The sequence below is a fragment of the Scomber japonicus genome, chromosome 17 (genome assembly GCF_027409825.1).
Source record: "Scomber japonicus isolate fScoJap1 chromosome 17, fScoJap1.pri, whole genome shotgun sequence".
Taxonomy (NCBI): Eukaryota; Metazoa; Chordata; class Actinopteri; order Scombriformes; family Scombridae; genus Scomber; species Scomber japonicus.
In genome coordinates this window covers 12,414,212-12,437,047 of record NC_070594.1, presented here as the reverse complement: position 1 = coordinate 12,437,047, position 22,836 = coordinate 12,414,212, and the positions used below count along the sequence as shown (strand labels likewise).

General features: G+C 42.0%; 1 protein-coding gene across 1 annotated transcript in view; it reads left to right on the top strand.

Annotated features, from left to right (window-relative positions):
- The first annotated feature begins 669 nt into the window (after positions 1–669).
- Positions 670–22,836, top strand: part of runx2b (RUNX family transcription factor 2b) — a 43,670-nt gene continuing 21,503 nt past the window's right edge. Inside the window, exons 1-3 of the mRNA XM_053336543.1 lie at positions 670–727; positions 18,887–19,149; positions 20,800–20,956. Coding sequence (XP_053192518.1) covers positions 670–727; positions 18,887–19,149; positions 20,800–20,956 — 478 coding nt within the window. The remainder of the gene's footprint in view (positions 728–18,886; positions 19,150–20,799; positions 20,957–22,836) is intronic.

Here is a 22,836-nt window from a genome sequence, read left to right as displayed (position 1 = left end):
GCCTGGAAACGCTGCTGAACCACGCGTAAGAGAGGAGAAGGAGGAGGAGGGAGGAAAAAAGAGAGAGGAGAGGAGAGAGGAGAGGAGAGGGAAGGAGAGGAGAGGAGAGGGAAGAAAGCCACAACGGTAGGCTGTCCCACTCAACTGCTGTGCCGTGATGACGTCAGAGGGCATGTGACCCAGGCTCTCCAGTGACGGCACATGGAGGGCAGGAAAGAGACGAGTTTTAAAGCTGGTGCCGTTTGGGTTGTGTGAGGGCTCTGCTCGCCTCCCAAACAACCACAGAACCACAGACGTGCGGCTCGGGGTTGGTGTTTGAGGGCGACCTGGAGTGTAAATGGTTAATCGTCGCGGGCCAGCACCAGTCACAAGGACGGCGCTAAGCGAGTAAGTACGTTCCAACCACACTCGCCAAGCAAGCAAGTCCGACACCATCTGATCTATCCGCAGAGGCGATATTTGCCTCTGCAATTTTTTTTTTCTCTATAAAACCAGACCTGGTTGTTACTTGTGGTCATCCAAATAGTTGATATGTAAAAGCATGTCTTGTGGATGGCTTTTCCATTTTTTTTCTTCATGACATGCTGCGTGCTCTTGGTTTAGGACGTGTCAAGGGTCACGGAAACCACAGAGGAACAAAAGTGGGGCTTGCTGCAACCAGAGGCAGCTATGGCATCTAACAGCCTTTTCAGCACAGTGACACCATGTCAACAAAACTTCTTCTGGGGTGAGTACTACTTCGCTGGTTGCTGTTGTGTCTGGGGTTTGGGTTTTAGGGGCTCGGGTCACGGGGAGGACTTTGGGGTCAGGTATTGGAGGGTTGGATAGAGGAATTAAAGGGGTTTGGGGTAAAAAGGATCTTGGATGTGATGGAAGGATTTGGGTCCAGATGAATGGAGAGGATCAGCTGAGGTCATTGAGGACCTTTGCTATCAAGGTCCAAGCTTTTGTGGTGGAAGAAAGACCCAACTATCATCAAGGCTTTTGTGGTGCGCAAATACAAAAAAAAAAAAAAAAACCCTCTGCATTTAGAGATTCCAATATTTACTCTACGTGATGTTTATAAATATTTCTGAGAGAGGGAGATGACATGTTGTGCAACATACCCTTAGATTTACAAAGCGATGCCATTGCGGAACCAAAAACAAAGGCATGGGTGATATTTTTGACAAACGTAAACAGACGCTGCACAAGAGAGTTTACAGTTGAGCATTGAATCAAGATGTGGGTTTTTACTGGATTGTGTGTGCTGGGTGTCTCTGTTGTGTGTAGGGAAGAAGTATTGATTAGTTTGCCAAGGAAGATCTGTAATCGCTTCCTGAAATTGTTCAGTGGCGCTGCTGTCATTAATCAATGTAGATTTCTGCATTCAACCTCCAGGGAGAATTTAATCCATAGACATGAATCCACATTGGACAAGAAGTTTACTCTATGTTGACTTTCATATTCCCAATTCCCCAATTTAAAGTGCTGCAAATCACCTTATTCTGACTTATTCCCTAGAAATGACCAAAAGGATCAAAATGATTTTAGTTTTAAATGTAATGAACTCCAAATTTGTAGCTATGTGTAAGAAAAAGCCCCATCTGAAACATATTTTCTTCCCATCTAAATATTTATATTTTCAAAAGACTTGCACAGTAACACTTTTCAATTCAATTTACTGTTCAACATTTTTAGTTTTTATTTGTTCCATTACATCTTCATGCTTCTTGGCTCCCAATTTGGACCTAAAGGAAATAAACGCACCAGAGATTCAAGACTTGTGCACAGTAGCAGTGTCGACGTTATGATTTTCAATTACCTGTGAAGGCCAGCTTGCAATGCTCCCAATTTGTGGCCTCTGTTTTGGGTTTGGGTGTATTGTATTGTGACAGCCGCTCTACACAATCTAATTTAATCAGAAAAATAAATGATGTTTTAGGTTTACCAGATGAATTTTCAAATTTAAACAAACATTTTCGTTCTCGTGCGACACAAGGAGAGACAGGCTCGGTTTAATAGATCCACACACACACACACACACACACACACACACACACACACCCCACACACACCCCCCGACCCACCCTCTTCCCTCTCACTCCGGTCCATAGCCTCGGCTCCTCTTGTCCAAATCAAATGTTTAAAAGATGTTTTTAAGAAGTCGCTCCGTGGTCTACACAGCTGTTCTGGGCTCATGCCTCACAGAAGCAGGGTGGCTCTAATGCGCTCTGAAAGCCGGGAGAGAGTGAACGTCTTCTACCAATCACCACCACCTATTACCATGTTAACCCCCTGACCTGTCGGTGTGTCTCTGGGGTCGGAGCGCGGGAGAACGGGGAGAGAGGAGCAGCACTGCAGGAAATTGAAAGCATGCTGCGGTAGAGGCGGAGAGGGAGAGAGAGGAGCAGATGTGTGTAAAATGTTCAGGTGGGGAGACAAGAGAGGAGAGACGCTGATCACTGATCGATTCATATAGAGATTTGTTGATTGATATGGTGCTGGGACTCAGTGATGTTGCCTTTATGTTTATGAACATCTGGCTAGTAAATCTGTCAGTGCAACCACAAAAAGTCCCCCTGACAGAAGCGCAGTGCAATTTTGTAAGACCACCAGTGCTTTCTGTTGCATTTATGATTTAAATGTATACTCCATCAGAAGTGGCAAAAAAAATTGGATTGGTGTTATAATCAATTTTATTTCAATCCAACAAAAAGTCACTGAATTTGTATTAAAGTTATTTTTGAGTTGACTGTGATTTTGAGTTTTCATTGAACTTAAATTGGACAGAAATATATATATATACATAATAGAATTTAATATGATTTTGACAAGTGTATTTATATATGTGTATCTTGATAGAGAGAGCTAAAGATGAATTGTCTTTTCCCTCATCAGCTCCTCACAATTGAATCCATTTGGTGGATAAAAACATGATGTGACTGTACTCAAGTCTTTCCTTTCCCTGTTATTTCTATATTTTTAAAAGTTCTCTTGCTCCTATGTTTCTCCTGGATCCTTTAGTCCGCTGTCAGCCAGTTTGCTGAGAACACAAGTTACAAAATATTGTTTTGTTAGTTAGAAAGCCACATTACTCCATCCCGTCCTTAAATTTGTGTTTAAGGACATTTTTAATTTAGGACTCAGCATACATTCCCAGCGATAAATTGAGCCGACTTGAGTCGAATATTCCAATTGAGAAAGGGGTCTCATTAAAATTTGTCTTGGCATTTACATCATGCAATTTTCATTTAATTGCCTCAAATACATTTTTTATAACTCCTCATACTGGCAGATGGGGAGGGCAGAATAATCTTCAACATGTGTGGCACCCACTCAACCACCATGCCTCTCTAGGGAACATTTAAGTGCCTATTTTCTCTATTACAAACTTAATTACATATAGACAATTAAGTCATGGGAGCAATTATCGTTCAGTAAAGTCGTGCAGTCACAGACAAGAAAAAAAAAAATGCTTACACAGACGGACCCAAATCAACACGATCAAAAGAGAAGTGGGACGATGTGGGTAAATATCTGAAGACTCTGGGCGGAAAACTTTCCCCAAAGAAAATCTCTGATAATTTGCAGGGAAACCGTATATGTATTTGAGAAAGGCAGCTTCTGTTGCATAAGTGTTGCCTTAGATCTAACCACAGGCCTGCTTCTTGGAGACATCTTAAAAGTGAACCAGACATCCTCCCTCCTCCTCCAACCCCCCTCCCCCCCTTTACCAGCCAGGGAGACGTGAAGCCCACTCATCAATAGGTAATTTGAAAAAGCCAGGGGGAAAAATCTGAGCGCTTCACTGGCTGCTACTGTGCAGCGAAGACTCTTCCCTTAACTCCAGGCTCAAAGGAACTCTATTTAGCAATGCTTAATTGTACCTCTGAGGCAAACATGTTATTTAATCCCAGCAGGGTCATATTGATGGAGTAAAATGGTGCGTGTGTGTTTGTGAGCTGCACTAGCTATTAGGACTTATTAGTGCTAGGGGTACACATTAGTCTACATAATTCCTGAGGGTAATCAGGGAGGTGCAGAATGTTAATGTGATCAGTGTTTAATCAAAGATAGATTAATTGGTCTGTATTTTCACTCATCTGTAGTAACAGTTAATGGTGGGTTGATTATGGACCTAAATAGGCTGTAGGCACTTATTAAGGTCTAAATTAGAGTGTCATGGGAATGCTATAACCTGTTATTCTAATGGCTAAAAATACATCTTTCTCACTGTTGAATATGTGAAAGCTGGGGGCTGTCTACAATTTTTTGAAAGTTCCAAGGCTATTTGAATAGTTACACAGTAGTGAATATGAGAAAACTGCTCCAAAGTATTAATTTAATATAAAGCATATGACTTGGTTTCCAGAAAATTAATAAAAAATCTTAAATTTTTTTAATAGTGTCAACTGGTAGACTTGTTCTCTTGCTCGGATCAGTCAGCAAACGACTCTAAACCGCCAATTCTTGCACAATCTAAGTTAGTCTTCCAACCAATAAGGAGATATTGAAACATGGGTGAAAAGGAGTCTTACAGCAGAGAGAGATTACATTCACTCCTGTAATATGGAGACTGCAACAACAAACAGAGAATACAGTGTAAATACTCACACGGCACTGTGTGTTATCCCTTGTTTTATCCTCAAATTTAGTAGCTCTGGGGCTAATTACACTATTATGATAAGGCAACCTGCCAGTTGACTGTGCTTATTGGAGGTTTCAGCCTGTTTAAAGCGTTTATAATAGACTCCAAAACAAAAGAGGAGCAATGATGCCTAACTGTTCAACTGTTTGAGCGCTAACATCTCCTTTTAACTAAGCTCAGTTTTCTCATAAATCAATGCAAATGTTTAATACATCTGCAGTGTTTACTCAAGATAAATGCCAAATTAGAGTGTATTTTTTGGATGGCTCTGCAAACTCTCACATGGTATGCATAGCTGTGATTTTTGCATACACCATAATTACCAGGTAGCTTAATGCCATTGCGTTAGCCAGTGAAGCTTTTAATGCTGCGCTGTGCTATTTTCACACTTAACAAGATCCTGCGGCCCTTCATCCATTTCACTTGCATCATGCTGGGTGAATTACTGTTATCCGATATAAGCCCTCAGAGAGGAAGTAACTACCTAACACATTGAAAATTGGTCTATCTTGGAACCGGTTCACGCTAATGAAACAGAACACCAGTATTATAACCCAGAATCATATATGTACGTCTTTCACTGTGCTCTTTCTGTCTGGTGTCCTGTTTTTTTCCTTTCTTCCATTCAAGCATTCCGATTTTATTTCAGTTATTTAAGTCAGAAGATGACTTTAGGCAGAGCTGATACAGCAAACCACGGGAAACCTAAACAGCATTGTTTAGCAGTCCTTTACGTTTTTTTGCAAAGCGGCTGAGGCGGCTTTGCTTCCACACTCCGTGTTTCTATAAGGGGGAAATATGGAGTGTCGAGCCTCCTGGATGTTTGGGTTCAGCCTGTAACGATGTGAGTGAGAGCACGGCCACAGCACCTACACAAGGCCTTACCTGTTCTGCCCCACGCCGGAGAAAAGGGCAGGTTTTTCCTCTTGTTAGTTCAATCTTAAAGGAATGCGGTATCCCCTCTGACTCAGGCCAAACTCCCAAATATATAAACCTACTTACCAGCAGGTCATGAAAAGAGCAGCAAAGTTTGGACGTGTTGGCCGTATTTTTTAAGCAATTCTGATTATTTACGTGCGGCGACACATAATGTGCCAGAGTGTAAACATGGAAACGTAGGATTTAGCTCCATTTTTTGAGTAGTAGGTGAAACGAGACGAGTAAAGAAACATCAAAGAGTTCCACTGAGGTCTGACTATGATCAATACCTTGGCGGCAGATCAGGGGAGCTGTCTGAAGAGATAAGTACACCTTGTTACAGCGCGTCTTCAGACACTGGTATCAACGCTCACTTTCTCTCAAGTCATAGTCATTTATCACTCAACACGCATTTAAAAAACACTTGTAGAGAAATGCTGTATTTCTAACAGGGAGTTTGGTGTTTAGCAAACAGCAATGACAGTAGGGTTGTGTAGTTATCACTGTGCAGGTGTTGTACAATAGAGAACGTATACATGTACAGTACTGTGTGTGTGTCTGTGTGTGTGTGTGTGTGTGTGTGTATATGTGTGTGTGTGTGTGTGTGTGTTCACTAAAAAGGTGTCTGTGACAGGAAGATCTGTCTGCTTGATTAATGCTCTCACTCAAACTGGCACCTGGAACCAATCCCCTTTTTGCCGCCCCCGTCCCCTTGTAAGTGTGTGTGTGTGTGTGTGTGTGTGTGTGTGTGTATGTGTGTGTACATACTATACACTGTGCCTTTAGAGGGGCTAAAGGGTGGGTGTTGAGCAAGAGGCGCAGATGGGACCGGGGGACTCCAAGCGGAAGAAAAGAAAGGTGTGTGCAGAGGAGGGGAACAATAGGTGGACGTGCAGTGGAGGGTGTGGGATGTCATTAATAACACACAGACCCCCATCTCCTAATTTGCTCAAATTACCTACCTACACATTGGGCACCCTGCCAGCGCTGAGGTGCGAACACAACAGATCAAATACACCTGAAAATCAGAGTGCCCACCCACTCGGCAACGCCCACACAAGCTTTTTATGGTGGTCTGACAACTCTGAACGGCTGTGCGGAAGTTGCAAGTTTCTTCTTTCATGTGAGAGTGAGAGAGGGATAAAATGTGAGAAAATTAGAGTGAGAAAGAAACCAAAAAAAGGAATAAAAAAGAGAAAAGAGTAAATGAGACGGAGGAAGAGATATGATACAAAGGGGAGGATCAGTTTGCGTTCATAAGGCATCCAGTAAGAGCAACTTAAGACTGACTCTTTCAAAACCACCTCCCATCTGGCACTGCGGGGGAGGCCATTTACCATCATCCAACCTCCTCTTCTCTCTTTCTTTCCTGACTTCCTCCCTCCATCCTTCCCCTCCCACCCACGCTTTCAGGAAAAAGGGTGATGACAAATGTGACAGGGCGGCGATGCTTTGGTCACCACAATAATCAGAGTCACCAGCATCATACCACCTGTGGCACACGCGCACAAACGCATGCACACACATACATGAATGAAGACATATTCAAATGTGTGCACAGACACTGAAATTGAATATACCCCAGAGACACAAAAAGGGGCCAGGAGAGTGTGTGTAGGTGTGTGTGTCGTGGGATGCTAGTCTTTGAACTTTTGAATAGTGTGTAGCTGATATTGACAAGTCTCTGGGGAGAAGGGGCAAGCTAGACATGGTAGCTCTCATTTGTAAAGTGGCCTCCAGAGAGGAAAAGAAGGAAAGAAAGACATGAACTTACAAACAACTGTGGAAGTTCATTGGGATTTAGATCTAACAAAAATTAAGAAGCGTGGTAACACTTTAACTCTGCTATTTAGCATTTAGAAGTTGTAAATAAACACATCATAAATAGTTGAAGACACTCTAGTGTGACTGTAAGCAGATATAAGGACATTTTAAAATGTTAATTCATGGATTTAAGCAATTTTAACTTTTCACGTGAGCACCCATAACTGATGTATAAACAGATTATGCTTAAGTACTTAAAGTATATCATAGCTATGATTGTATTTAACAATGCTATGTATGCTTACACACAGTATACATCATTTATACTGTTGTATATACACATATACACACACAATCAAGCAGGTTTAAACTGTTTATAAATGAAGACATGTTAGGCTTGAAAGGTTCATTTGTGATCTAAATCATTCTTAAATCAAGGTTCACTCACTAGATTTTTACCAGAGCTTTCAGCCAGATCTCATGGTCTTTATCAGTGGATGATGTTTGCTCAGTTGACACTGAGAGAACAAAATATGTATTTATAAAAAAATAAATTATATATTGATAGATTAATTAAATAATTCCATGACTGATATGTGTAATAACTATAATTTATATGTATTGTTTTACATTCATATCCCATATGAAGGCATATTTTATATGATTACAACTATATTATCAGTCATTTAGTAACAGTTATAAATGCTTCACGTGATGATTTATGTTCATTGGCAAAATCATTAACAAAAATGTCCTTGTATGTATTTACAACTACATTTTTATTCCTGCATGAGTCGTTTATTAAGTGTTTATGAACTCCTTGCAAATTCTGAATAGGGGCAGTAAAATAAAGTATTAGGGTAGGTTTTGATAGGTTTTCTGTATTACAACTTTACTGCAAATTTCCTGCAGTTTGCGTGACTCTTTCAAGGAAAAAAAACAAAAGTTTCAAGCAATTTCTGCTTGTACAGCAGTGTTACAAATCAGCAAAATCCCCAATGTTACAACTCAGGTTGTTTCAAAGCTCTTTCCTGAGACTGAGGCTGGCATCTTCTGAGAACTTGTAGCTGCTGTTTTTTTTATGTTGATCCCTGCACTGCTCCAGTTTACACTTAATCAATTAAATACTTCTCCGACAAGCAGCTCTGTCTGATCAAAGTCAGTATACATACATACTGTCTGATCCTCGCTCGAGCAGGCTTTCAGTCTAGAGCTGAATCCTGTCACTCACACAGACAGCTGCCCTCTTACAGTCGTCTGTAGTTCATTTTGTTGTTGCAGTTAAAAGTTTTTTCCGTCAACTGTTGCGCTGTACATTCTATTTTCTGTCTTTCCCCAAAGGAAATAGGTCTCTCTCTCTTTTCTCTCTTTCTCCTTTTTGGACGGAGACCAATAACAGGCCTTTTCCACTTCACTTCTCCTGATGCTGAATGAGCAAAGGAGGATCCCAGAGGAGCAGGAATATTTTATTAGAGTGATATTTTGAAAGTTCCTCTCCTCCTCTGTCTTTCTTCCCCTCTTGTGATAGAATTTTAGGATGCTGCAACAATTTCGTCTGTCTGTCTCCGTGTGTGAAAGAAAACAGCTCACACAGAGCAAAGACAATTCAAAGTTACAGCTAAATGACAGGCTGGGCGCTCCGGTCTTTTGAATTGCATTGTTTTCTTTTTATTCCTGCTTGGGAGGAGGATTGGGGAAGAAAGAAGAAGAAAAAAAAAAGAAAGCCCAATTGGGACAGAAAGCGTGCAGTTTAGTCTCGGGAGATTTACGCTCGGCACAAACAAAAACAGCAGTCATTTTTTGCTGACAAACACTTTTTAATGCGAGGGTGTTTTTTTGTGAAGTTGAGCTCTTTTCTTATTTATGAAATCTCAGGAAAGAGAGGGTGGTGTATGTATATTGTAGCCTTGATTTACTGTAGCTTAAAGATGTATGAGGAAAAATAAAGGAGAGAGGGATGTCAGAGTTCTTTAACTGACTTGGTAGCAATGACTCTTAAAAAAAGTACTTACAAACATGTTACTTTTAGGAAATAGTATTGTCCAAACAGCCATTTAAATGCCCACAGAAAAAAAACACAAATTCATTTCACCTATTCTACAAAATGTCACTTTCCCGTGAATACTAGATTACACACATGATTACACCTACATACATTTGTGCACACAGAGCCAGACAGATACACACGCCCTTTTCCTGCAGGACCCTGCAAATGCAGCAGAAACAGTAGAGTTGGTCTCTCTGGTAAACAAACAGTGAGAGGCTGCTGGGAGTCTTCACTGGGCCTCCAAATTATAGTCTGGTTAACCAAAGTCTCAGAGCCAGCCCCTTTACTGCTACACACACATTCTGTACATATACACCCACATCACATGCATATGCGCACATATGCACATGACCTGTGCACATTAAAGGCAGTATAGAGGCACACTTAAAAAGCACATGTACAATCAGGTTCTAATGGTACCTTTTCTGTGCTGCAGTTGAGCCAAGGGTAAGAGATTTTATAGGCATAAGAGAGACTGAAAAGGAAGCACACCTGAGGGCCTGTCATAAATATTACCCAATCACCTGGCTCACAGTGTGAGGCGATTACTGATGAAAAAGAATCCCTTGCAATGTAAACATGGGTTTAATGTTTCTAGCTTTTAACCCTCCATACCTGTTTTATGATTTTAAGGTTTCCTTTACTGGCAGAAGTTACTTTGCATTGACTGAAAGTTGGTTTAGAGACGTCAAATGCAGCGCCTTACGTTAAAATAGCTTTGTGATAATGCTTTGTGGTTTGTAAGGCATTAAATATTTGCCCCTTTTTGTGCAGGAGCTGTGTTAAAAGAACACTTATTTCGTGGTACGTTATTTTTAATTTGAATTTTTTTAACAATAGTTCAGTGAGAGGAGGTTGGATACTTTAGAGCCTCTTTAATTGTCTGTTATATGAGTTCTGCAACTACTGGGGACAGATTTTAGTCTTTCGAGGACGCAAGAACATATCAGAATGATCTATGACGCCATGAAATCCAGCTTAAACATTTAAGATGATCAGTTCTCGTAAAATTATTCACCATAAATCTCGTGCTTCCACAGTGACACTGTATTCCAAGCGAACAATTTAATTGTCAGCCCGAGACCACATCCCAACAACCCCGTTGCCAGAGTGGGATTTTTTATGTGTGTGACGTTCAAATTCTCAGCTTTGCCATAATGCAACACCACAGAATAGATTGTATTTGAAGGACAGCATTTCACAACGTAATTGATGTCCCCTGTGGGACCCAGCAGTCAAAGAGTCCCAATACTCAAGACTCAATTTAGGCGCTATAAAGCTGGCGTCATCCGGGTCTCAGTCAGGGGCCGAGCAGGCTACACAAAAAAAGCCCCTGTCCTGGAATAACCGTAACGTTCTGACTTGTGTGTGGAAAACACACACAGACACATCATCACACAATAGTAATTTATCTTCGGTAAAATCATGTTTTCCCCCAACTTGCGAGAAGTTTTCTTACACTAAACCCTCTTTTCCAAAGATGACTGGAATTGATTTTGTCTGAGGACATCTCAGGCTGCAAGCTATGAAATTGAACTCCATCCACCCATCCTTTTCCCGTCCCATAGCCCCCACCTTGTTGTGAGTCATTTCTGACCAGTAGCCTAATATGCTCAGTGTAATTACAGGCTAAGGTTTTCGGCAAAGTCCCATCTCTGAGCAAACTGCATCAGCCATGACACACAACTTAGTTAGTTAACTCCTTCAGTACGCAGAGAATCGGATGTCACATGTCGAAGACTCTCAAAAGTTACACAAGCCGATGCTTCTCTGGGCCATTTTGACGTCTATACGGTTTGGATCTAATGTGTATGGGTCAAGGTTGTAGGGTTCAGGCTAAGTGTTTTGGAGCAACTCTGAGCTGGACTATGATCAGGAGGAGATCAGGAAAAAGAGGAGAGTAAGATCCAAACCCTCGGAAGCAGAGTGAGGTTGCTTGATGCACGCCCAGTGCTGTGGCTGCTTGCGCTTCCTGCCCAATAGGTTTTTTCCCCTGTTTATCTGATTGGCTGTTTTCTCACTGCTGGACATACTGAATTACTGACTGACGGTATTGATATTGATTATCTCAATTGCAATGCCAGGACTTCATCACAAAGCCTTTAACAGAGCTTCACTTACTGTCAGAAAAAGACCATTTATGATACCCGCTCTGTGAAGATGGCCAAGCAAAACGGACACTAAATTTAATGCATTTTAACGCTCCAAGGTAAAAATGTACATATTAAATTTCCAGGCATGGCTTTACGCCGTCTATGGTTAAATGTTTATGTCTGTGTGCAATTGAGCATCCATGACAGACATTTTCCCCCCTCAAATGGCCCTCCTCTATAGCCCTTAACATCAATTTGGACCCAGTGCACCTTGACATTCCTCCACCCCGCCTCCACACATATACACATACATACATCCTTGCCTCCTCTCGCCTTCTTTTCCCTCTCCGTCTCCAGCCACTGTCCGTACTTCCTCCAGTCTCTAAACAGGAGCAGTGGAAATGGCCAAGTGATAGCTGATAGCCCCCCTGCGAGTGCTAGTCTGGGCCACTGCCTGTTTGCCTCTTGCCATGTAGTCACTCTATCTATCTCGCCTGTGCCTCCTTACCTCACATAAATCATCCTCAATCATACTACACAGACAGCCTGAACAGAGAGAAATCTCCCCCTATAAATCTGGTATTAGTTTTACCTCGCATAATGAACACAGGGCTAAACGGTCCTGGAAACATGAGAACAGCATGTCTTGCAGATGTACTATAAATATTTTGATACTAGCCGGGTAGTTTGCAGAGGGGAAGTAGACCAGTGAAATACACAGAGGAAGGGAAAAGTGTAAAGTGGAATGTTGGCCTAGCCCAAGTGTCTGTATTGTCTTTAGCACCTACAGAGGGTCTCGATCCAAGAAAAACGCTCTTTACAGGGTTCCTGTTCCCAGCCGTGGTCCGGTACCACTCCTGGATACGCTGCGTTTCCTTCAAGCCAATCCTTCAAACTGGTCTCCAAGGAGGGGGCTCATTGTTTGATTAATAGCACGATCGGACCTGATTGAGTGATAGATGGTTTGAAGGGAAAACCAGCACGCCTTAGGGACACTGTGGGACCAAGTCTGGGAAAAGCTGCTCCAGGGAGGGTTTGATTGGTCGAACAGCTGAATTAAAGTGAAGGGCTAATAATAGCATAGCTAATGACACAAAGGCTGCATAGAGTGGTGCGGCCAAACATGCCTGATGACTGTAAAGATATTTTGTTGCAGCCATGAGAGGACAAACTTTAACATACCCACACACACTCATACGCAAAAGTGGAAAAACTGAAATCCCCCCTTTTTGGCATGTTTCTGGCCTCAGCCCCGGGCACTGTCACCCTATTTCGTCAAGGAGCCACACACCCAGCCACACACACATACAGAAAACCTACAAATACACTCATACACGTGCAGCGTTTTACACACATGCGGTGCTGTGACAGCAGGTGGTGTGTGACACGTCAACATCTGAAGGTTCCCTGGCAGATGGAGAAAGAGTCTCAGCTCTGTGCCCCAGTCGCTCAGATCTATCATTGGGACTCTTTAATGGCAGCCTTCGTCACATATTACGGCTTTATTTTCTCCTCTCCATCTCCCAACCCACAGAAGTTCCTTTTTTGTTCCTATTTTTAAGTACAAGTGATCTCAATTAGGGACCTCCATGAAGGCGGTAGGCGGCAGACAGTCAGAGCAATAAGAGCAGAGAGGAAATTGTCTTTATACCCCTCCTCCCTCCCTCCCTCCCTCCCTCCCTCCCTCTCTACCCTCCTGCCACAAGCAGTGAACAGCCGCCCCCTCCATGTCTCCATCTCTTTCCATGCTACTCTCTGCCTTTTCAAAGACAGAGTGAAATATCAGACAAACTATTCCAGCATCTCTCTCTCTCTCTCTCACTAAGAAAGAAACACATTAAACTGTTGAGACACAGCCACTCCAGGCATTTCAATGTCTAATACAAAACTTGGAAAACTCAGCTCTGGAACATGCACAGACACACACACACACACTCAAACACACAAACACCGCAGAACGTGCCGTCCTTGTCCTAAGAGTTCACGGTGATGTCACGGGCTCAGTGACAAACAGTCATTAAGGGCTTAGCTGTGATCTGGGATCAGTGCGTGGATGTGAGTCTGTGAGGTTGTGTCGATGAGGTCACGAGGAATAGGGTTTCTGCCCATCATCATCCTCCTCTGCCTTGTTGTGTTCTGCGCTGCTGGCTAGCTGGTTCACTAATTGACTGCCCGGTTGGCCGGCTACCAGCCCATCTCACTAATCGGGAGGCTAGTTTTGCGGTGGAAGTGTGCTCTCTTGGTTGGTTTGGTGATTGGCTAGTAGACTGGACCTTTGGCTGGTTTGCTGCCTCGCCTGGTGGGCTTGCTGATTGGTTAGCTGGCAAGCTGGTTGGCTGGTAGCCGGCCAAACATGGAAACATCCCGTTAGAGCTAAAAGCCTGGGCCTCGTCACTACCCTCCTCTAGAAAGCTATAATTAAATGTCTTGAAAAATGCACCACTGTGAAATGGAGCCTTAATCCTGAGCCTTAAGTGGCTGTACTTTTCCTCTTGAATGATGAGAGTGTACTCTTGTGAAAAGAAGAAGTAGAGAGGAAGAGTGTTACTAACCCGTATTTTTAGTACATTTCTTTGTGGAGGAGTTGCAAATAAAAATACATGCAAGTGCATGAACCCACACAGTTGGGTGTTTCCTCCATCTGTTGCACTGGACTGTTTATGTACAATTTGCTTTTAACACTGAGTTCTGTGTCCTGTCATCTTTCCTGGTGAGGTGTTAATGGTGAGGATACTTGAGCCTCTCTGTGTGTGTGTCTGCGTGTGCGTGTTTGTGAGTCAGAGAGCAAGAAAGATATAAAGAAGATGACAGATGCACAGTTAAAACAAGAGAGAGATTGTGCATGGTTAGTTTGCTGACAACACTATAGACAGCATGTGTGCGTAGTCTGCGTACATATTAGTGGTTCGCACAGTCTTTGTCATTCCAAGTGGGAATGAGTACAGAAACTTTTATTACACGCTTGATATCTCGACAGGAAAATTAGTCAGCTGAGTTTGATTTTTATTGAAAACAAATAATTGAAACTGAGCGGCAGAAATACAATATTACCATAAATCATAAAGCGAACATCCTGCTCAATGTGGTATACTGTGGTTCTTCACTGTTAGTGACTTCTCCTACTGTGCAGTGACTCCAAGCCAGTGTAACACAGTAGATGAATAATACCAGAGCTGAGAGAGACGATCCAGCTGTGCACCAGGCGAGCAGCAGCCCCACTGAATGAAAAGCTTTACGCTAGATTCAATACTACTTAATATTAAGTCTGTTAATACTGAGTGAGATAGGTCAAATATTTTTTAAGTCCAATGCTGCGTGAAAGTTCCAGCGTTCACATTTAATCAAAAGTTGATTTTGGGGCTGGGTTAAATCCAGGACACTGAGGCAGGGAAGTGTTTTTTTTTCTTCTTTTTTTTTTTTTTTTTGAGTGAACGGCATATTCTGGCACATTAACGCCTTCTCTGCTGTCTCCCTCACATCTCTGGGACTTCAAACAGCGGATTTGAAACTTGTGCAGAGGTCGCCCTACCTCTGAATGACAGAGAGCCAGACAGCAGGCCTTACTGTGTGAAAGCGGGCCGTATCCTGTAGGGAGCTGGAAGACAGATGCTAGATGTACAGCAGAGAGGCAAAGCGGAGTCAGATGGGACAAACACTCTTTGATGAGCTGAACTTGTCGGGGTTTAAGTCATGACCAAACTGGGGTGGAGGGGGGCGTTTGGGGCCTGGATCAGGCTGGGAAAAATCAAAGGGTTCTTCCTGCTGCTGTCTCTTCTGGGACAATAACAGAGTACAGAAAACCCAAATTTAAGACTGATTACTTGGCTGTAAAAATAATATGAGTGTAAGCTGACTGGCTTGATCAGACTGGGTTGTGAATTATTTTGCCTAAAGTGTGATAGAAGAGTATCTTTTACTGATAAACCACACACACAAAAAAAAATCAAATTCAAATGTTGAGTCAAAATAACATAAAATAACTAATGCATCAAAATAATTGGCTTTGATTAAATTGAATGTATGAAATTGAGTCAAAGATTGTTATTATTTCATCCGTAACGGTTCCAGAATGAAATTCCGCTACAACATTTAGGATGTTTTCCGCATTACTCCAAATGTATTCAGCGATGAAAAAAAATGATATTATCGTAGCTGAAACTTAACTCTGTTGGAATAACTGGCTCCAGGGTTCTTGCAAGGCCATGTTTATCACTATTACAGATTTAATTACTACTATTCACATTTATCCATCCATGAATTGTTAGTTGATCTTTGAGAATGTTGGACAATGTGAACCATATTTCTGGTGTTTGGGGCACATGGAGGGGAAGTGTAACTCAATCACTCTTTTTTTTCTCCCCCTCCCGTCCTCATGACGAGGTGCCAGATGCGTGTCAGTGCTTTCAGACTTTATATATATATGTATATATATATATATATATATATATATATATCCCTCCCACATCCTAACACACACACACACTAACAGATGTGTATGCATGTGCGCACACATACATACATACTTATGTAACATAAAAGTCAAGTTATTTCAAGTTACTCTTAGTACTCAAGCTGTAGTCCTGCGTAAAGCTTTTTTTTCTCAACACAGTAATCTTATTGTAGGATGTATGAGGCTATATCCAACTTTACAGCATAAAAACAAGCTGCAAAATCCCTGACAGGATCCCAAAAACCTGACAGCTGTGCCTCCCAGTAGTCCCTTTTTATATTCAAACAGGCCTGGAGTATCAAAGGCCTTTGTCTTTAAGACTCCAATAAAAGCCTGTTTGGGAGCAACTGAAAAGGAACACAGAGTGGCATTGCTCATGCGGCTGTGTGATGTGGCACTGAAAAAGACTCATTGGAGACTGATGGGTAATCAGGGCAGTGGGTGGGGTGGGTGATGAGAGCCGCCTGAGATACGGACTCTCACAGAGGGTAGATGATGCCCTCTACAGTAGACACAGGAGGGGCAGGCAGAGCAGGCCTGCTCACTGACTGCCTTCAAACCAGCGTCCACATGGAATATAGAACATGAATATAGAATATTTTAGCACTAAAATAACAGTATAAAATAGATTTAATGTTTTAACAGTTTCCTGCTCATAGTAGCAAGTTGTAATATTGCTGGGAAGGAACAATGCAAATACATTTTTTTTAAATCATATTTTCACCCAATTGCATTATTTTTCTGTCTCTTTCTATTTTTTCCTCGCTTTGGGAAATGTAGCCTGTAATTTGCAAGGAGAACATCTTGCATCATTATGCAGTGGTTGAAGAAGTATTCAGATGCTTGACTTACGTAAAAGTGGCTATGACAAAGTGACATCCTGCGTATACTTAATTACGCTTGAAAATATTACTTACAAAAAGTCAGTATTATCAGCATAAAGTAATAAAAGTACTCATAATACTCAAGTTGTCCCTGTGAGTGTTACACTATCAGATTATTGTTTGGTTATTATTATTACTGATGCATTCATGTACAGTTGGCATTTTCATGTTTAGTTGGAGCTAATTTTAACTGTTTTATACACTTTGGGGAAGTTTAAAATATTAAAATTCATGATATTTTATAAACTCGTGTGTTTTATATGTAAAATATTAATCTGCGAAGTCAGTGCTGTCAAAAAATATAAGTGCAGTAGCACAGTATTTTCCTCTGAATTGCAGTGGAGTAGAGGCAAAAAACATCAGAAACAGTAAATTACCAGTACTTTAAATTACAGTACTTGAGTAAATGTACTTATTCTTTAACTGTCATTTTTTGATATGCATATGAATGGTCACTAGATTGTGCGTAAGGATACATATATAGGGTTATTTTGAGGGCTGGAGGATTTAGTTTGCATGTGATAAAAATCTACGTAATATATATTTTTTTTTATGAAGCTGTCTGTGGCACATCTAATTGCGTAACTGTATTGTATTTTAACTCTCTCAAAAGCTCAGTCTGTTTTAAAAAAGAAGTGGCCACACATGGGTGGAAGAACATAAACTAAAGTCCGTGTAAAGTAGAATACCTGTACACCTGCGCAACAGCTCTCCCCTGCGACTGAGTGAAACGCTACTCCTGCGCCTCTCTACCTGACTCAAAGCTCTCCGGTGACTCACTCGCTCCTACCGTATGGACTGTAACTCACTTCTTCTCACCCCTAAGTTGGCTCAGCTCTCTCTGAACGATCCTCTGTGCCGCATATTGTCAGGACATAACGGTAACACAACACGGACTGATGATGGACTGGTGCGTGTCACTGACTGGAAATGACCACCTCCAAAGTTAGGAGCGTGTGGACGGTCCAGAGGAGAGCCGTAACATGTCGGTATGTACAGCGGGCTGTGTAAAAAATACCTCTCAACTTCAATAACAACTGAGAGAAATGCGTGAAACATAGCCCCCCATGTGTGTTACATGAAGGTATAGACATTACACGGAGACCTGTCCGGTCGTCTATATAGGCGTGATAGATTATGGCGGAGGGAACGGATCCGACTCCAGACACCACGTGTTGGAGTCGCATCAGCGCAATAATTGCTGGGCGCTTGAGCTATATAAACCACAAAAAGCCTGAGCACGGGAAACCCCGGCCTCCAAACACTAACCACATTTACGGCTACAAAAACGGGATTCGTTTTTCCGCCTCCTTCATCTCACCGGCGATTTTTTTTTCTCCCCCCCGACTTCATCAACCTTTTTAACCCTATAGACCTGCGGTTCGGCCGAGAGACTTTGCGGGGGAAATATGTATAATTTGCAGTCGTCGCGGGGTTAAAGGCTAAATAGCTCTGTTATGTATTGTTAAAAGCCTATGCCTTTGACTTTGAAAACTTTTTTTTTGTGTGTGTGTACATAGCCTGGGGGCTTTCAGCGAGTCATTCAGTTTGGCACAAAGACTTCAATGACGCACCTGGAGCAGCAGCTTTGACTTTTCACAAAAGGAAGACAGACAAAAAGTTTTTGAGCATCTGGGTCGACTGTTCCATTTTAGAGCCGCTTTTTTTGTAATTGTATAGCTTATTACGCGCTCGTACATTTATTTGATGTTATTTATATCCACACACGAGCAACTACGCCTGCGTTATGGCGCATGGACGCTTCCCCCGAGAAGTTTGAAAAAAAGAGCTTGTCATTTAAAACATCATCAAGTTTTCAAGGGTTGTTTTTCTTGACGGAGAAGTATATTTTATGTCGTTTGAAGGCGCCCACTAAAGTTTGTAGTGGAGAGAGTTTTGAAACGCGGTGTGCGCTAAACCAAGTCCCATTTTCCATTGGCAGACGCGCTGAGGTTCAGCGAGCAGCGGCGCACACTCCGAGCTTCTCCCTGAGTGTGTGAGAGAGAGAAAGAAAGAAAGGAAGGAAGAAAGAGAGGAGCTGAAGAGAGCCTTTGGTGCCTTTTTTGATAATCCACGCTGTTGTGATGCGAATTCCCGTAGATCCCAGCGCCAGTCGGAGGTTCAGTCCGCCGTCCAATAGCCTCCAGCCAGTCCCAGGGAAGATGAACGATGTGAGCTCCCCAGCCGGTCAGCCGGACGCAGCAGCTGTGGTGCCAAGACTACGTCCCCACGAAAACCGCAGCATGGCCGAGATCATCGCCGACCACCCGGCCGAGCTGGTCCGGACCGACAGCCCCAACTTTCTGTGCTCGGTCCTGCCCTCCCACTGGCGGTGCAACAAGACGCTGCCTGTCGCCTTTAAGGTGAGTTCCGATTCAAGAATAAAATACTAGATTAAAAGTTTTTAATTACTGCATGATACGGTGAACACTATAAGACAAACTATATGCTATATGAACCTAAATAGTGTTTTTTTTTTAAAGATTTTCTTCAAAGAACTCGTCTCAATATATTTGTTTAATAGGCTGTTGCTTTCTTTCTGTTGGATGCGAACATTTAGGATATTTTCAGTGATGTGATGATGTGTTAATCCTCTTGTCACCTAAATTTTGGGAGGATTTTCATTATCAGCTCAATTCAGTCAATCCTAGTTCCTAAAAATAACTATCATGTCTTCTAATTACAAGCTTTTAAATCGTTGCAACATCACCAGTTAAACATGATGCAGCTGTAATCTGGAAATGATCAACAAGCAAACATATCCACCAAATTAATGTTGAAATGAAAAAGAATAAAAGAAAAGTGGGCATGTGATGTTTTTTTTTGTTTTTTTTTGTAATAGCTGGAATGAATATCAAAATGTAAAAATAAATAAAGAAATCACATGTTTATGTTTCTTCCCACATTATGTAAACAAAGGAAAACAAAATTATAGAGTGATTTTAGAAAACAAGCGTATAATAATAGTGGCTCATTTAAATTGCCACAATGGAAATTTAGTTTTTCAGTGTGCTTAATTATAATTTTCCATTTTAAGCAATTATTTTCACATGTGAAAATGCTGGAAGAATATGCAACATGTTATTTATAATATTCCAGCTGCACCGTGGGCTATTATAACCACAATTGTAATGATTGTTATAAAATATAGTCATTTTTCCTCCTTAGTTGAGTTTCACTGAACGTTTAATAAGCAGAAATGTGGGGATGAAAATATATATTTAGCATGCACCAAGGACTGATGGTTTAAACATTTTAGGCCTCTGTTGGTGTTTTTGAAGCCTTGATAGTTTTTTTTTTTTTTTTTTTTGCTTCCATGATATTTCACAGGAAAGGGCCTTTTAATTACTTGACAGATATCTCTTAAATGTTGGATCAAAGACGCTTAAAGTGGACTTGTGTAGCTGCAGCCCTGGCTCCAAATCAAATGTGACACATTTTAATATATATGTGTTATTTAACCATTATTATTACCACAACTCTGTAATTATCGAGGCTCTGTAGGCGTACTCATTCTCTTTTATCTGCATCCAGGAATCTAAATGATAACACAAAGCCTCTGTGCTTTTGTTTTAAAAGACTGCATTTCAGAGGAGATTCTAATCACATTTGTCATGATATCAAACTGTTTCAGGATAATTAAATTAAACCCATTTATCAAAATAATTTGGAGGAGGATTATATGATGTGAAACATATTTGTCACATTAGCTACATACATTTCTGTACAAGTGAAACTGAGAAAGAAAGTGGAGTTTGGGTTTCACACAGCATTTTTTCGAACTGAGCTGAGCTGAAAGATTCTTTTAATATACTTATTTTCTACACCATTTTCACTCATTTTCTTCAACCATGGACTGAGGAAGAAAATATGTTGTATCATACTGTTGATCAGTTGTGTATTTTCTTGATTGTGGGTCACCTGGGTGAGCGAGTAAAGTTAAAATATTCACTTGAAACTTTGATCTATGTAGTTTCTGAATTTCTGCCCTTTGGCCCTTGTGTACCTGACAGGTGGTTGCCCTTGGAGACATACCTGACGGCACCGTTGTCACGGTAATGGCGGGGAACGACGAGAACTACTCTGCCGAGCTGCGGAACGCCTCAGGTGTGATGAAGAACCAAGTAGCACGCTTCAACGACCTTCGCTTTGTGGGCCGCAGTGGAAGAGGTGAGGCCTAAAACACTCTGTTCTCCATTCACTGAGAACTACTACCCGGTAGGAGCTATTAGGTTCAGTGGTGTGGATTAGTGGTCACATTCCCAACGTGGCAACCACATAATGATCTCTCTAACTCCAGGCTCGTCTCCCAAAGTCTGAGTGGTGAATCATATTGCTACCACTCTCTTTGCCTTTAAATGAGGGACTGTAGTGCTTTTTTGGAAAAAGTTTGGATGTGTTTCAGTATAGCATCAGCTGCATAGAAAAAAACGTTGATCTGATAAGAAGAAATCAGTCTTGTTTTTTTCATCCTTTGCTTTCATCATAATGTTCACCTGACATGACCCAGCTCAGTTCAGGCTTATAAACATGTTGGGTGGTGCTGCAACCCAGAGGCTGATCACTCTCTGCACATATCCTCAGGCTGTCAGGGAGCGAGGCAGCAAATGGCATTCTCTGAATATTTGGCATCACCAAACTGACTCTTTTGCATAATTGGCCGTCTTGTTGCTAAATCATCTTATTTACGATCAGAGATTTGGCACGGAGGGTGTCCTCTCTCTCTTCTCCTCATGCATTCACCCTCTCTAAACTTTCTGGAAATATTTTCTTAGAGACATTTATTCGTCACCTACAATGAGTTGATAAGGCCTGTCAGTAGCTCTAGCAGCACCACCCTGACTTTTATTCTCAGCTTCCCTCTCTGTCCTGGCTGTTAAAGGAAAAGGAATACCCATATGGTGCAGGGGGTTGAGGGGTGACAAAGTATTGAGAGTGGTGGAACTGTTGCCACGGAGATCCGGCATGCGTCCTTTTGCTGTGACACAGAATCTGGTCACAGGAAGTGACATAGGAGCCAGGGGAGATCAGAATACAAGGTGTCTGAAATGAATACCCTGCAAAGACAGAGATAAGTACAAGATAGGATGTTAGATAGCTAAAAGTCATGCACAGAGAGTGCCAACAGAGCTGGACATGGATCGATAGTTATAGAGCTGCAATGTTGCCACAGGATGATGACAGCATGGATGGATGTAACGGATAATCCAGAGTAATCAGATACTGTTGATAACATGATTGTACTTAATAGTGTAGTTGTGTATGGGACTGCCTTAAATTAGATGCATTGCAGGTAACATGACAGCAGCAATAATGGCAGAGAGCATAGGAAGGTGACGCACTAGGTGTCCCGCTTTATCGTAGATCACTAGTGTGAGCCAGCGCTGCTTCACCCACATGCCCCTCAAATCAGCCATGTGGGACACCTGTTACATCTGTGATCTGCTATCTCCCGGACTCATCTTATCACTCCTTTGAAAGGCATGTTTATAGTGAGCTAGAGTGCGGAGCGGAAGAGTGGAGGACACGCACGGGTAGATGGCTGCAACTCAATGGACAGCTGCTCTGATGAGTCGCTGCGGCAACCTGCCCCCCACTTCCTGTTTCTTTGCACGTAGTCATGGTTACGTGATGCGTGTCTGCATACCTCAGATGTTAGTGCTGCTGCTGACTTGGCTGTTGTGCTCTGATTCATAGCATTCCTCATGCGTGCACATAGAAACATATACACTTGGACAGACGCATACTCAACCCCAAGGCAGCAACTGCTGGGGATTATCGAGAAAGGAAGTGACTATTAAAATGCCTCTCGCCCACTCACACTGGGTTAGACAAGGAGAAAAGTCTGGATAACAAGATACAGGCTCCTTCAGCCAATCTTCCAATCTGCCAAAGAACCTAAATAGACCCTCTGAAACATCCAATGTTGTCTTTCATTAATCCTAAATCCTTAATCCTTAAAGTCGATTTTTCCCAGTTTGTATTGGCTATTATGTGATCACAACCACACTTGTGACTTGGGGATGGTGTAGCGATGAATGCAGGTCATT